General features: G+C 44.0%; 1 protein-coding gene across 4 annotated transcripts in view; it reads left to right on the forward strand.

The window, feature by feature from the left end:
• Nucleotides 1–17,227, forward strand: part of LOC138292722 (zinc finger protein 135-like) — a 178,858-nt gene that overhangs the window by 117,666 nt on the left and 43,965 nt on the right. The window contains exon 6 of one of the 4 annotated variants that reach the window (XM_069231457.1): nucleotides 1,735–2,162. The exons of 2 other annotated variants lie outside the window; for them this stretch is intronic. In XM_069231457.1, the coding sequence (XP_069087558.1) occupies nucleotides 1,735–2,162 (428 nt within the window). Of the gene's footprint in view, nucleotides 1–1,734; nucleotides 15,415–17,227 lie in introns of those variants that run through there. One more of the 4 variants, XM_069231455.1, reaches the window with a different exon arrangement.

Below are 17,227 nucleotides of genomic sequence, written 5' to 3' on the forward strand. Positions count from 1 at the left end.
CCATCACATGCAGAGGGTGACAATGATACAATATCTGCCGAGACATCTGAGGAGTTACTTGGGGCCATATGTACGAACACTTTTTCCCATAGACACAGAATGGGTAAAAACCTTTGCTACATCTGGCCTCTGGTGTCTAAAGAATTCTGTTGCTGGTCCTTGGTCTCCTAGACCTACTGTTGTGTGTGTCAGTAACAATGCTCACTGGATCCTGTGTGGCCATGTGTCGAGGATTAGGTACTGTGAAAAAAGACCATTTAACGGCACAGAGTGGATTATTTTAAACCTTTCAAGCACATCAAGGTTTGCAGTTCCTCCATAGGAGACTTTGAAGCAAAATTGGAGGATGGCGGTTTGTGCACTGTACCTGTGGACGAGACAACTGACGAACCTGTGACTGTTGTAGGGTAGTTGTTGGAAAAAAAATCAGCTCTATATAAAGTAACATATACGTTAAAACTTTGACTCATGCCAACACAAGTAGTAATATTTCCTATTTGGACCTTTTAGAAAAGGCTCCTGAAGATAATCGAGGTTCCAATAACAGATTGTGTATTTTGATATAATGGGAACAATAATTCTGTATGCTTTCCTATTGCCTAATTCTGTAGGTTTTCTAAATGCTTCTAAATGGTGTACTTTGTTGTGCTGCCTCTTGGAGGCATTTTTATGTAATAAGTTATTAAGATAGTTTCTTCGGAGAAGCCGTAATGAATATTCAGGTTCCCACTGAATGATGTCTATAGCTATTATATTTATTTTCTACACTCAGCTCCGGGGATATATTTAATATTAGGAGGCAAAATAATGGGACATATTTTTTTTCTGTGAGTAGGTATTTCACTATCACACCATCCCACTTGACAGTGGCATTGACACGTCTAGTCGGTCCAGCTCAGAGTTGAAGTCTACCTATTTTGTGATCTCCACCTTCTTCCTGACTTCATCAGGTCTTAACAGCATTGGACTTAGGAGTAAAAACATCTCGGAGGCACTGCACGCTTCGAAAAAGCTACTGGAGCAAAGTTTGACTTTGCAATTGGCTGATTCTATTCTGAGATGGCGTAGTGGGGTTCAACGGCTGACTCGAATGCAGCCCGAGAAGTTATCAGCGACTGATGTAAATTCAAGCATTCCACACATCACTTTTTTATTTTTCTCAGTGAGAATCGACAAGCTCAACTGGTTATATCCAGACGTGGGTCCCATGCTCACTGTGCTATGCAAGTGAAGCTGCGCGACATTGATAAAGCCCAAATCGGCTGAAACCAGTATGAGGTTGCTTTTGTGTTCTCATTCATTGAGGACTTAAAGTGGTCATTTAGGCTCAAATGTTCATACTTGAGGAGCACCAAGGCTTATTTGCAAGTTCCTGGCCCTTACCTTGAGATGGCATAGTGGGGAAAAATAATTGACTGGAATGCAGCACCATGATTTTACAGGGCTCAGATTAGTTCAGGCATTTCACCCATCACTTTTTTTGTTTTCTTAGTGTCGTCTTCTTAGACACAGCTATTCAATCCCCTCATTGGCTCACTTCCCAGCATACATTAGCAATTCTGTCATCCACAGAGAGCATACCACCTCTTTGGGCTTCTTTCATAAGGTATTACACAATCAACTCCATTTTGTAGGGCTAGAGAAGACTACCCAATGATCAGTGTGAAAATATTGTAACTGTGTAGATTTTCGCTTGTAAAAAACTGATAGTGTTCATTAATTTCATACCTGCAGGTAATCGCAACAAGAATGGAATGCGAACAGGGGGCATTTCTTTAAAGCATCAAATTGCAACAAGCCTTTGCAAACTCGCACCGAAAAAAAGCGAAGTAAATGTAGCCCATATTGACCAAGAGAGAAGAATTTCTGCAAGCCACATACGATCCGGAAGTGACTGTGAAATGAGTGTAGAGGCACCTGCACATTGGCAAATTGATAGTACTGAACATACTCCTTTCAGCGTATGTCAGGCGGCACCCTGCGTGCGGCGATCAGATACATACAATATATCTGAGAGGAGAGTGAGAAATGACATTACTCCATGCAAATCAAACCCACTGCAGCTTTGCAAACCATATACTTCTAAAAGTGAGAAAATAGACCGAACAATCAGCTATCCTGGGCGTCGGCAACCACCCAGAGTAAAAAGACATGCATGCACGGTGTGTGGAAAAAGCTTTACATCAATATCAAATCTTATAAAGCATGAAAGAGTGCATACAGGTGAAAGACCGTTTCATTGTACCATATGTGGTGAAAGCTTCAATCAACTTGGAGCTTTGCAAAGGCACGAAAAAAGGCACACAGGGGAAAGACCGTTTCAGTGCAATGTGTGTGGGAAACGGTTCAGTAGAAAGGACACTCTTTTAGGACACCAAAAAATACATACTAAGGCACCACAAAGCAGTGACCTTTGGAAATAGCCTGATTACTACAGTATTTCAGTCTTAGGTGTCCAGATTCCACGTTTTTATTTTTTTTCTATTCTAAATGTGAATTGTTAAAAGAAAAAGTGCTATGCATAGTATCAAGTTTGGTACATTGGGTTGTAGAGGCAGAGTGGTTGCAGAGGTGTTGCGAGAATGATTAGTGATTGTCTGGACAGTATTTTGACTATATGAAAACATAAGACTGTTGTCTTATTAATGTGTACATGATATTATTTGGTCAGAGTCGGACACAGTGAATTTGGTTATCTGTTTTGGGTCTTGATAACAAAGATGTGAACATTGAAAACTTAAAAGCAGAGGGAGGATTCAGTTCCAAGTTTGTCAAGGAGGCTATTCCAGTGGATAAATGCTAAAAGTTTGAAGAACCCAAAATTTGATTGGGCTCAGGGCTACTTAATCAAAGCTAGACAGTGAGCGCAGCATCTGTATTGGGGCCTCTCAGGTGAGGTTTTGAGAGCTATGGGTTGAGGTGACACATGCTTTCTTAATTTTTAAGACGATGATTTTGAATAGTGTCCTGTATTTTGCAGCAAGCATCCTGACCTGGTAGCAGTAAGACGTTGTGGTTTTGCAACTAAGGGATTTGAAGAGCTGCTAGGTTTAGCTAAGAGTCAAAGGCATTGTGCGTTGAAACGTGCTAAAAATAGGAGGGTGTTGCAGTGCTCTACCTAAGGTGTTCGGACAGGATTTGCCCGCATAAACGAAGAGATGTTTGGAAGCCCTCCATATATAAGTAGCTGGAGTGACACAGAATGAGAGCTGGAGAGGAACATCTGCCTCACAAACAAGTTAAACTATATGGCCATATGTTTTTTTGGAAGAAGAATAGCCATGTGGTTTGGAAAAGACGTAGAGGCAAGGAGAGGTCTGGGGGTAGTGGAGGCCAAGAATTTGATTTTTGTTTTACATGATATATTTATGAGGTTTGTAAATGCAGTACACACAGTAACTAGGTTCTTTGGAGCATTGTGTAGCAGAGAGCTTCCCAATGTCAGAAAACTTAACAAGTCTCTTATTTTAAAATGGTTTCCTGTATATTGTATAGAAAACTTGAGAAAATATGTGAAGGGGTGGTAGGAGAGGCTAAACAGGATCTCAAACCATACAAAGATTTAGTGACATAGGGTATCCCAGGGCAGATTTACATAATCTAAAAACTTGGTTAGAAATTAACATAATTAAACAGATACAGCTGAAATCACAGACAGGTTGATTGTTTAAATGTATTCGTTATATAAATGCATAACTGTGTTGTTTCCTGACACTGTTTGAGAGATCCCAACTGTGAACGGATTCCAAGTTGCTCTCAAATTAGAGGTTGGTATATGGGGTTCCATTTGTGCATGGTTAGTCGTCAAGGTTAGTAGGTCAGTGTAGTACTGGTATGTGTTCTGTTGGCACTACTCAAGAGGCCCTTCATTTGGTCCTGTAATTGAATGTCTTTTAGTTGGGCATTGAATGCTTGTCTGCTGGACTTGGAGCTGCTGTTCTACCATGCTGTTGGGTTCCCCATGTCAGGACTTGGTCGATTGAAAAGATGGGTTTTGGATAGATACCTTTAGCCACACATTCTTCACCTTAGAATATCCCTAGGTGGCAGACAGGATCCAAAGACTTTTGTAGCAGTGCTCCCGCTTGCCGCTATTTGGCATTGTGCAGCTCCGCATTTACTTCCTAGCACCCAGCAAATAACGGAGCAGGGCCACATATTAACACCACCTTTGTGCGCTTAGGTCAGTTCCTTTATTTAAGCAAGCGCATTCCAATGTTGATCCGGAGTGCTGCTTAAGACTTTAGTAGAGAATTATGGCAGTCATTCCGACCGTGGCGGTCGGCGGTGAAGCAGCGGTAAGACCGCCAACAGGCTGGCGGTCTTTTTTCATGAATTCTGACCATGGCAGTTACCGCCATGGCCAGCCGCCGCTTCACCGTTCCGACCGTCACTGCGGTAACGACCGCCGGCGGTATTCCAACCCGCCTGACCCCGGCTTACCGCCATGGATTTCATGCGGTTTGGGACCGCCATGAAATCCATGGCGGAAAGCACTATCAGTGCCAGGGAATCCCTTCCCTGGCACTGATAGGGGTCTCCCCCAACCCCACCCCGACTCCCTCCCCTACCCCCCCACCACCCCTACAACCCCCGAAAGGTTTCAGGACCCCCCTCCCCAACCCGATCCCCAACATATACACACACATACACACATACACGCACACATTCATGCACATACACACACCCCCCGCATTCATGCACGCACTCATGCACATACACACACCCCCCGCATTCATGCACGCACTCACCCCCGCATTCATGCACGCACTCACACGCCCCCTCAACATACACACATGCACACCCCCATGCACGCACACAACTCACAACACCCCCCCCCCCACCCCTCTTCCCTAACGTACGGTCACCTTACCTGTTCTGGTGATCCTCCGGGAGGGAACGGGACCCATGGGGGCAGCTCCGCCGACACCGCCACGCCAACAGAACACCGCCACAGCGAATCACAGGTCGTGATTCGCTGGGCGGTGTTCTGTTGGGGTGGCGGTGGAGCTACCTCCACTTCCCCGGCTGCCGCCAGTATGGCTGTTGGCGGCTCTTCGTCCGGAAACGGGCAGAGCCCTGCCAACGGTCATAATGGCCCGTGCGGAAGACCGCCAGCACTGGCGGTCTTCCGTACGGCGGTCCCTCGGCGGTCTATTGAAAAGACCGCCGAGGTCGGAATGACCACCTATGTCTCCAACAAACACATCAGGATTTAACCTGTGCTTCGACTGCCGGAAACATGTCAATCACAGACCCACTTTGAAGCCTGGGCACATTTGTGTGATAAATGCAACCTTATGCACTCAAAAGCAATTCAGACATGGAGGCAAAGTCATTCTGCGCCGAAGATTAGAAGCCATGGTCTTTGTGCAGATCCTGCTGCCGCTCTAATTCTCAGACCCTGTCATGGTCAGCTAGCTTTCACCATGACCGCTTCACTTCCCGCTCGAAATCCTCTCTCAAGTCAAAGTCCAAGCGCAAACATAGGAAAACAAAGCAGGACTCCGCACCATCCCACTTTAATGCCAAAAAGAAGGCACAAAGGTCACCAGCCATAGAACCAATTCCTTAGTTGGTCCAGACAAGCCTGAGTTCCCAGGTCCGTAGCAGACCCTGCAGTATATTGAGGCCTTCAAAGATTCTGCAGATTTTCAGCATGCTTCCAGCACCCTCCGTTGCACCTTAGGTCCCCAAGGAATCGGAATGTTCTCCACGGGGGTTATTGCCACTGGTCCCTTCCTGGCACAGTCTGTCTCCGTAGTACCCATTACAAGGCCCCTATCAACTCCAGCAGAGTCTTGAACGCCATCCCATGACTCCACATTAATTCCTGCTACCCCAACTCCAGTTCCAAAGCTAGTAGATGACCAGGTGCTGACAGCCATGCTGGATCGTGAACAGACGTATGCCTGAGCTAGACCTAAGTCACACCACAAAAATACTCAAGAACAAACATTTCCCAAGCAACCTGACTATAAGCCTGTGCCTCTACTGCATCACAGCTATCAGCAAATTCTCCATTATTCTTTTGATTCTGACTTTGAGCATGTGCACCCGAGGATATTGATGATAATGATGATGATTTGAGGGGAATGGCTTGCTTCCCCCTCATTACACTGAGGACGTCTTATACAGGAAGGCAGTGGGCTTGATACAGGTTTATGAAATTGCAGTAGGCTTGATACCTCCTGTGACACAGAGCTTGACTCGTAACATTTGCAACCAGTGGAAGAAAGTGCCTTGCTTACATTGTGACTTGAGGGCATATACTGTGATAGCTACCTACTCGCCCACAAGCCATCAGGTGGCAAGACGCCATAGAGCAGTGCCGGGTAATCTAGATTTTCTCACCAAGAACTCAACTACAGAAAGTCTCAATGTGCATTCCTTAACCAGTAAGATGAATCCTAATTATTTTCCAACCAGTCCTCTGGATAGAGAATTTGAAAGGATTGATCTCTTTGGCAAAAGCATATTTTCCCACTCCACCGATCCATGAACACAATTTGTCTATTACACCGATCCTCATGCCCTTTGGGCCATGGCCAGTGTTATCTTGCGAGCAGTCCCAGGATATCATTGGGGCTCTCTGGCTCAGTTGATCCATGATGAGCAGGAAAAGGTCTAGTTTGTTATTCATGCCTATTTGAATACCTCAGACTGCATTATTAGGGCATTTTGAACCAGCATTGTCCTTTCCACTCCATACTCCGGCTATGTACAGGTTTTCCTGATAGCTCATTGATGGGTCTCTCCTATTCAGAAAGAAGGCAGGCACCTTTTTGCAATGTTTAAAGACAGCAAAGCTTACAGTACCTTCCTTAGGGGTTAGCTTAAGGGGTTATTCTACGGAGCTGGCTTATCATAAGAGATAGTCTTCCTTGCTTGTGTTGTAATCGAGAGTTCAGTTTGTTTAGGGTCACGAACATGTATCCAACAAATAGTGCGTGAATCTACAGGGGCACAAGTCCTCCAGTCCTCTTCCCCTGCGACTACAGCTAACATGCTGCTTTAGTTCCGCCGGAGAGATACATGTCCACTGACGGTAAGGCAGGATCCTGCACTTCCTCCCACTTTGGCAAACTATCACGTCTGATAGATCCTACAAAAGGTTCAGAAAGACAATTCTGTACCTTTTCTCTCCTCCTCACCCAAAACTGCTCCCAACAGGACAGCGAGTTTTGGTTGAACATCTGTCCATCCTGCTCAGAGAAGTACACCTCTTTCTCTCCAAGGGTGCCACAGAGCGGATCCCGAACAAGGAAAGTGGGGAGGAGCGGGATGTGGGATTTATTTTTCTCACTACTTCCTCATCCCGAAAAAGGACTGCGACCTCAGGCCTAATTTAGGCCTTCAGTCTCTGAATACCTTCCTGCAAAAGGACAAATTGAGAATGTTCACATTGGCTCAGACCTTTCTGCTCTGAACCTGGGAAACTGGATGATGTCCTTGGACTTGCAGTATGAGTATTTTCATATACCCATCCTGCAGCCCCACAGATGTTACCTGAGGTTCAGATTGGGCAGGACCATTTTTTATTTTGCAGTGCCTCCCTTTGACTTCACCAGCACCACTCTTGTTGTCACAAACGTGATGGTGGTGGTTGGAGATTTCTCTTTTCTCATACCTCAACCACTGGCTGCTGAAGGCTTCAACGACTGGCACTGGACGATGCAAACCACCTAATATGTCTGCGGTTTACCATCCATGATCCAAAACACCACTTGATTCCATCACAGATGCTCTTGCTCTTTGGGAAGATTCTGTACACAGTGGAGTTCAAGGCTTTTTCTCTGCCTCAGTGTGTCTAGAACATTTGGGTTATGATCCCAATGTTTCTGACTCAATCCAGGTGAGGGTGCCTTCGAGGCTTCTAGGCCTCTTAGCTTTGTGCATCGTCTTTGTCAGCTACTTCAACCCTGCAGTGGAACCTGATATCCCAGTGGGCCCAGCATCAAGGTGACCTATTCAACACCTTGATCTGATTACATTTCTTTTGGCAGACCACAAGTGGTCTTCTACAACCCAAGGTAGCCCAGGACGTCTTACACCGGTACGGAGAGTTCTGACTGGATATTTTTTCCACAATAATCAACAATTATGCGCACCGGAGTTTCTACAACAACACTCATTAGAAGCTGAAACATGACAAGAGACTCCTATACACCTTCCTACCACTACCACTCCTGAAGGTCAGAGACGACTGGGGCAAATTCATCCTGGTGGCTCCACAAAAGAGTGTGCTCCCCAGAACTCCTGAGCATAAGAATCTATCCTTTGATAAGGCTACCAGATTTGGAGGACATCATGTCTGAGCAGCAGGGTGGGATTCTCCACTTGAATCTACACAACTTACAGCTCCATGCACGGAGATGGAGAAGTAGAAATAAACTACTTTCGCTCTGATACCTAAATCCTTACTGCTAGATGCACATCTTCAAAATTCACTTATGCAGGAAGCTTTGTCAAGTTGAAGCCTGTTGTGGTGAAAAGGGCACTGATGCCCCCATCAGGCGAAGCTTTTGGACATCCTTCAGTTTTATCACTGTAAAAGGTCATTTGTCCTTCTGTGTTTAAATCGCCCGTTATGAAACGTTTTAAAGGTTTAACACATGTTTCCTCCCAAGCTGTTTGTGATGCCACACTAGAACTTTAATTTGGTCTTGACGTTCTTCATGTGTACCCCTTTGAAGCCTATACATTGCTGCTAGCTGCATTTTCTGACCTTGAAGACTGTCTTCCTCATTGTGATTATGTCAATTCATTGCTTGAGTGAACTACAGACACTTTCAATGCAGGTTCCTTATGCCACAGTTTTTCCAGACAAATAGGTGCTGAGTCTTGGGTGGCCATTTTATCATCTAAAGTCGTGACTCCTTTCCACATTGGGCAATAAATCTCTCCCAGAGCTCTTTTCTCCCCATTCCTCCTGAAAAGAGCAGAAGAGGCTACCAAAAGTGCATTGCTTTATATTGGTCATGGCCATTGACCATTGAGAAGGCGACCAAATTTTTGTATGATTCCCTGGAGCACACAAAGGGAAGGCTGTGCAGAAGAGGCAGCCTTCTGGCTAGGAAGCAGAGCCCAGAAGGTGTAAGAGCCAATTCCACTGGTGCAAGGCTGTAGGGCTGCTACCGCTGCATTGGTGTGAGTGGTTCATATTTTTGATATCTGCCAAGCTCCAACGTGGGCTGTGGTGCATACATTCTGATGGATACTTCTAAATGCAATTGCCTGACCATGTGAATATTTCCCCCAGGCGTCAGACAGCATCCAGAAACTTGAAAAAAGCAGTACTCTTCTGCATCAGTAGGTGGCGTCATACAGTTCTGCACCAGTGTCATTCCGGTCCTAAAGTTACAAGTGGAGTTACATGTAAGCACCACCCAGGTGCACTGACATCAGTTACTTTCTTTTTGCACCTTCAGACCCAGATCCCGAGCTCTACTCCTCCCGTCTTTGATTAACCTTTCCCCCCCAAAAAATGTTTGTACCAGTATGCAAAGGAGATATGTGATCTCACAAAACGTCAAGACTTTAACGTTGTAGGGACTGTGGCAAACAGATGACTGTGGCACATCTTCAAGAGGTATTCCTATAGTGTCTAGGGTTGGACTACCAGATGAACTCTTAGGCCATACAGGACCATAAGGCCAATCTCTGTCACCAAATGTCCGAAGACTATCACTGTGACCGGTCAAAGTCATTCCTGCATCAGATCCTCTTTGCAGTCAAGGTCTTTGGGTAAGTGAAAGGAGAAGTACAGAAGTTCAAACGAGAATCTGCGCCTTCCTGCCATTCTTGAACTCCAGAGAAGGCGCTAGAGGGTCAACGTGCCACTCTGTCTCACTCCCGAACTTCTGAGGAGCTGATTTCGAATCTGGTCCTAATGTAACCCACATTTTTTAATCTATTAGCAAATCTGTAGCTGATCGAGGCCTTTAAGGAGACCATGTTGTGCATATTTGGCATGCTTTTGGATACCTCTGGTGAGCCTTCAGGCCCCAAGGATTCAAAGCTGCCTCCAACCGTTGTCCTGCCAGTGGGTTTACCTTTAGTGCTGTCTATACCTCTTGAAACTGCTTTGGGTTCCGCAGTGGTTTTAGTGCTGACTTCAGCTCCGGTGCCGTTTCCTGCAGCAGTTCCCTTGAAATTGATGCTGCCGAAAGAGGATCCAGAGCCTATACAGCAGTTTATGACTCTGACCTAGCTTCCTATCAACCTAATTCGAGGCCACATTCAGATCCCACAGGAGAGCAGCCAATAGCCAACCCTTTAACTCTGACAAATTGGCTTTTACCACACAGCAGAACTCATACATTACACTTGCACTGTGGTTCTGATTCCCACAATAATGACAATGATTCAGGGGAAAAATTTGGCCCACAGTATGCATACAGAAATACAGGATGCAGGTGGTCTGGACCTTCCCAGACACTGGACTGGTCACTTCTTCTGGTCCTGCCACAGGATAGAGGTATTCTTTCGACATTGTTATGCAATGGGCTGCAGAGGTCCTTGACATGCCTCGCCCTTTCATGGGTGTAAAGACCAATTTCCTCAGAGATTCCCCAGCCTGGATACCCTCTTGGGCACTTGTGCAAAACCATGTTCTGAACCCTCAGTCAATAGGCAAGTAGCTCATCACCATGGACCAGCGCCGGGTGGCCCTGACTTCCTGACTAAACACCCAGTTCTGGTGAGTTCGGTGGTACAGGCGTACACACGCAGAGTAAACCCTAATGCCTTGCGTATGACCCCTCCTGACCGCATCAAGACATTTGGCAAGCACGTGTTCTCTTTTTCCAGCCTTGCTTTATCATCTGTCAATGCCAGCTGCATTCTGGGCCAATACATTATTGCTTTGTGGGACCTGGTAGGTGAAATATTACTGGCGTTTCCAGAAGAGCTACGGATGTCTTTAGTCCAAACAATCCAGGATGGCTGGGATGCAGCAAAATGTATTATTTGGTCTGGTCTGGACACAACTGATTTCCTGGGTCAGGCAAAGGGTACAAATGTGGTGCCTCGGCACCATGTTTAAAAGAGGTCTACAGTCTTCTCAGGAGATGTCTAGGCTTTTTTGATTGACATGCCATTAAGTGAATCACCATTTCCTTCAAGAGTGCCTCTGGACTTTTCCTCATTGGCTGGTGAGACATCACTTCAGACAAATAGGTTGTCCCCTCAGGACTAGAGCCATCCCATTTCTTTCTACTCTGCCACACCTTCTACCCCCATCAGTGCAGCTGACCAAGGGTCACACACTGCAAGCACTTTTGGTCAAAGGAGCCATCAGGAGGGTTCCGGCTTTCAAAGTAGGAATTGGGTGTAACCCCTTTTAATTCCTTGTGCTAAAGAAGGATAGTGGCTTTCATTCTATTTTAGAGCTCCACCCTATAAACTCCATCCTGTGGAAGGACATATTAAATATACTTACTGTGGCCCAGGTCTTGTCTACCCTCCAGCCTGGAGGATGGATGGTAACGTTGCACCTGCAGAACGCCTATTTCCGTATTCCAGTCCTGCAGGCCAACAGGCATTATCTGCAGTTTATAGTGGGCATTTATAATTTTGTGGTGCTCTTTTTTACCAATACCCCTGGGGTGTTCATGAAAGTTATGGCCGTGACTGCAGTATGCCTTCGGAGAGTGGATTTGCCAGTCTCACCCTACGTCGGCAACTGGCTATTGAACGCTGACTTGCACCTCCAGATTACAGCGTAGAACATTTTCAGAAGACTGCAAACCTTCTAACAATGTTATTATCAGTGTGGCAAAATCACAGCTTATTCCTTTGCAGACACTCCTCTTCATCAGAGCCATCCCGGATATGTTACAGTTTTGTGCCTTCCTCCCAGAGTAGCGAGTCCAGGATATTTGGGTTATGATCCTGATGTTTCAGCCTATGTTCTGCTTTTCTGTGAGGATGACATTTAGGCTGTTGGGGCAATTAATCTCCTGCAGCCTGTTAGTCAACCCCACCAGACGGCACAGGTATCGGATTCCATCCAGGTTTTGAAGGCAACTGTAAAAGATCTGCAGTGGTTTCTGCTATACCATTTTTGGGCCAGTGTCAGATACCCTCTCGTTACCCTACCCAGAGCTGGAGGTGGTAATGAATGCATCACTGCTGAGCTAGGATAACTATCTGGGAGAGGTGGAGATCAGAGGACTGTCAACTCCATCGGAAACCACCTCCACATCAATTTGTTGAGAGTTGCGGGTGATCCGCGTGGGGTTTAAGGCCTTCCTACCATCACCCTTCTCGCATACTTTCCCCTGCGTCTTCCCCCAAGAAACCCTACCCATTTCTACATTGATTGTACCATAGACCATTGGGTGGACCAACAACTCTTTGTGGACTTCTTGGGAACAATGAAAGCCGAGGCAGGGCAAAAAAATAACCATCTCTAGGTGGATAATAATCTACATTACATCTGCTATGCACTAGCCAAGAAGCAGCCTCCTGAAGAATGGAGGGTTCATTCCACTCGAGCCAAGGCTGCTACTACTGCTGGTATATAGACTGCTTGTCTTGGATATCTATCAGGCTGCTACTTGGGCATCACTGCACAAGTTCACAAAGCAGTTTTGCCCTGCTAGTCCTTCAGGATGGGCACCTTTTGGTCTGAGCCATTCCACAGACCCACCACCATTGGGAAAAACTACATGGTATCTATTCACAACAAGAGGAATATAGGGTTAGAAGTCTTGTTTAGAAAATCAAATGATTTACCTTCCGGAATCCATTTTTTGGTCGATACGCCATCTGACTGTAGATTCCTCACGAGCCTCAAACCTCCCTGTTCTGTAGAATGGATTATTTCCCATCTAAAAAGGTCCCAAATTAGAGATCTGTAACACTGATAAAGCCTATTTGTCAATGTGCACAGTGTCTGAGGGCGCAAAGAATTAGTTGAAAGCAACTGATGTTAATGCAGTTTGGTGACGCTTCTTTGTGGCCCTGCTCGTCACCTACTTAGAGGAACAGTGTTGGTGCAGAGCTGCACAATGCCACTTATTGGTATGCAGGAATACTGCTTTTGAGTTTCCAGATTCTGTTTGATGCCTGGGAAGGGAATATCCACAAGGTGAGGAATCTGTGGTTTATTAGATTATCCACTAGAAAGAGGGTTACTAAGGTAAGTCATTTTTACTTCAAAAAAGAACTAATGCCTTGACTGCCAGGGAAGGACATTTTGCCTGCTCAATTCTGCAATTAGTTTTCGTCAGAGCCCACTCCTTATACCCTATGCCTTGGTATCTATTCCCAGTTGAGGAATCTGTGGTTAAATGTATGTCAGAAGAACAAGCTACTAACCTTCAGTCCCTAGTTATCAGCACCCCATTATTAATATGTATTCCTGTTCTGTGTCTGAAGGAGCGAAAAGGGAAGCTTCCTTTAGCGTGCAGGAGCTTATATACGTTTCCCTTTTATCACATTGAGGGCAGTGTGGAGTCTCCGTAGAGTCACATGATTCCATCTAGCAGCACACAGGAGCACTGCTACACAAAATGGAGGCAGCTGTATGAAATAGCTTGTATTGAAGCTTCATTCAATAGTCCAAAGAAAACTGCATCTGTTTCTAATCCAAACCTTTTCTAACACTGGGATATGGTGTTTATTGTGAGCAAACACAGCCTATGGCCAACATCATTGCACAAAAAATATGTGCCTCTGGCCCAGAAGAGGGTAGAGCAAGAACGCAAAAAAAAAGGACTCAATGACAGCAGAAGGGGAAGATCCCAATGAATTAACCAAAGGACAGATTACTAGTGTTATATCAAGTTGTGCGAGCATCAAACTCTTAGGTTGGGGACAGAGGACTAGGGGGAAATTGTCCATGTTAAACATGTTGAGGCATAAAGAGGCACACTCAGCTGATGCTATCTACCTCCAGAAATCTCATGGGGAAGGGAACTCACCCAGAATCAACAGAAAGAAGCATTGCTTTAAGGACAATAGACAGAGGAAGAAGGGGGAGCTGACATATGACAGCAGGCAAAGGGACAGTTCAAAGACCACAAAAGACCCAAAGGGCTTCTGAGACAAAAGAGGATGCTTTTTAGCCCAAATCCAAAATGACCATGATAGAAAATTCTACTCTTAGTACAATGATTTCTGAGACAATGTATAGTTATTCTCAACATTCTGAAACTACCTTGGCCTAAACCCATAGAAGCCTTAAGGAATAATTTGCTGTCATGTCTCAATTTTAAGTTAGGCTGTTGATAATCAAACTGTAGGATATACAATATGTCTACAGGATCAGCATAGAAGTTTGGCATGCCTGGAACACTCAAGACGGTATCCTTGTGAGGTGCTGGGCAGCAGCTCCCCACAGTATCTGATTCTAAATAAGGCACTATCATCACAAAACTCAACGTACAAGATTATTTGACTTGTTGAGGCTACCTAGATGTGCATGTAATTAATCAACTTATAACTGGTTTGTGGGTGTCCTCAAATGAAAGGAAGCATTTCTGAAACTTTAGAATACACACTTTGCATTTGCAATTTGTTGAATGATACTCATCTTTAGTTCCTAAAAGATGTACTCCTGGATAGCTCACAAATTATCCGACTAAGAGCTGCAAAGATCTGCCACAGACATTTCCCACATTGGTTGGTTTTAATTTTATTTAAGGTTGTGCCGTGCCACAGTGCAAGCTAAACAGAAACCCTTCCAGGGAAGCTTTGGGATTTAACGTTTTTCTGTAGACAAAAATGTTAATCTGTGTAGCCTTACATTGAATGGCCTGTATGAATGGATGCACCTTTGTGCATTATGCACTTTAATTCATATCTAGCCCAAGTTCAGAGGGGCAGAGTTCTGCAACAAGTTCTGACAGTTTTGCTTTCTGTCATGTTGTATGTTGTTTTATTTTCTGTACACAAAGACCAACAGGGCGCATGCATAATAGAAACCTAATATTATGAACAGTTCACCTTCATTTGAGAAAGTCGTACTATACATCAATGTATTAGCACAATCCTACGAAATAAGGTTCTGTTGTGTTGGTTTAATGTCAAAATTGCGATCCCTTGCCTACACAGAGACTTCCACTACATTGTTAAGCTACCCTGGTAACCATACGTGTGAAAATCTAGACTTACTATCATAATACAACATTTACTTACCTTGACTATGTGGTTCAACTCGATATCGTGAAGCCTGTATCTGTGCCGTACTATATTCAAAATTCCATGTTGGTACCATAACCTTCGGTACAAATTCACATAAAAACCTTCAGTTGCCATTTACCATGCCAGTTGATACCCACCAGTGGGCTACATATGAGAAGTATCTACAGAAAATATCATTGCTTTGGGTTCATTATCGGGTCAGAAACAGTTTTATCTCTTTTGACTTTAAAACAAAATAAAATATTTGTCTGAATGCGCTAACCTGATTTCTTGATTCAAGGGGAGTGATGAAATGTTATGCATTTTTCCAAATCCACGACGGGCCATGCACAGTAGGAATATTATTGTTAGTAGTAGATCCAGATAACCAGAAATGGGATAAGATCATAAACAGAGGCAGTGGACATCACCTTTATATCTTGTCACTCTGCTAGGTTCTGTATAGTGAAGATTACTAACTTTAATAACTTATTTCTTTGCAAACCCATTCGCTATAACAAATGATATGATATGCCTCCAGATTATTCCCTGTGCCTTAGACTCCCTAGGATATTGGTGGAACTCCGACATTCCTAAAACTGAAACATAAACAAAATCTACATTAACACCACTATCTTTTATGGAAAGACAGCTTTTTTAGCCAAATCTTTGTTACACCAACAGACGGGTTGGCAGTGGGCTGTTATTATCATCACAAAAATGCATCACGAAATACAGACAATGTAAGGATGTCTGTATTAGAGTCCGTACATCAGCCTCTGACAGAGAGGTAAGACACAGTACTAACTGTTCAAAATCAGAACGCAATAGTAAAATGCACAGATGCCTGTAACAGTGAAATGTGGTATTGTTTGCTAACTGCCAGAACTTGCAGCATAAGAGTCTCCAAGGAAAGCTAATTTAACAGGCCTTGTAACATGTACAATCTACTACAACATCACTCTGTTTTATGGTAAAGACAACTCCCTCCTGTTTTTACAAGTACACACTCGCATCTTCTGCTATATTTTTAAGATTGCTTCTTAAACTGAAATATAAACCAGTATTCTTAAGGAGTAAATTATCTTACTGCTCCAAAGGAATCACATTCCTAAGCACATTCCACTATATTTATATTAACAAATGCATCGTAAATATCAGCAGTCTTTAAAAATATGAGGATCTTTTCCGTTCCTCACGTCGTAGAATATAGATGTACAAAAAAGTGTAAAGTTTACATCCCTTCAAGGTTATTCTATTCTATTCTATTTTCCAGGATTTGTAAAGCGTGTGGCTACCTAAAAGGGCCTTCCAGTGCTAAGATAGCAATCGGGCCCCCTGTTAAAGTGGAACATTTTGTCCAAAAGAATAGTTTTTATTAATTTTCTAAATTTTGGTTCTGACTTTGTTTTCCTTTTTTGCAGTGGTCTCTGCAGGTTATCTCTGAAGCAATACTTTGAACAATTTAATGTATATCCAAAACCCACTTAATACATTAGAATACATATACGTTTTTAGCCTTAACTTCCAAATGGAAACCAGCTCCTAGGATTTCACATGATCTGGTAACAAGGTAATGGCTGCAGCACCATTGTATCTTGATTAACCAGCAAGAATGCTCTGGACAATGCAGAAGCTTGCACTCTTGATCTTCAAGACAGCTGCTGACATATCCAAAAATTGTGAAAGTTCTGTGGCCTGTGCTAACATTGCCCTGGAATGAGTGCAGCACTTGTGAGTCCAGAGTATTGCACTTGAAGAGTGCATGACTAGAGAAGGCTAAATCTGCCATAAATCATGCAAGAACGTCAGTCAATTATGGTAGGAACAGAAATGTCCATGCAACTATAAAGATATAAGAAAGCTTTAAGACTTTTCATAACTGTATCGCAACATCAGGTCTGATATCCCAGGCTCAAAATTAAGATGTCTACAATAATTTCCTCATGCACTTTTAAAATAATACTGATGTAAAAATGATTTTAAAAATGGAAATAAATTGTTTCAATGATAATTATGGCATCAAAAATGAACCGAACAGTATCAAAGCTACAGGGTTCGCGCAATGTGAACGAATTGTTATGGTGCTTCAAAT

Source organism: Pleurodeles waltl, chromosome 4_2 (assembly GCF_031143425.1).
Source record: "Pleurodeles waltl isolate 20211129_DDA chromosome 4_2, aPleWal1.hap1.20221129, whole genome shotgun sequence".
NCBI lineage: Eukaryota > Metazoa > Chordata > Amphibia > Caudata > Salamandridae > Pleurodeles > Pleurodeles waltl.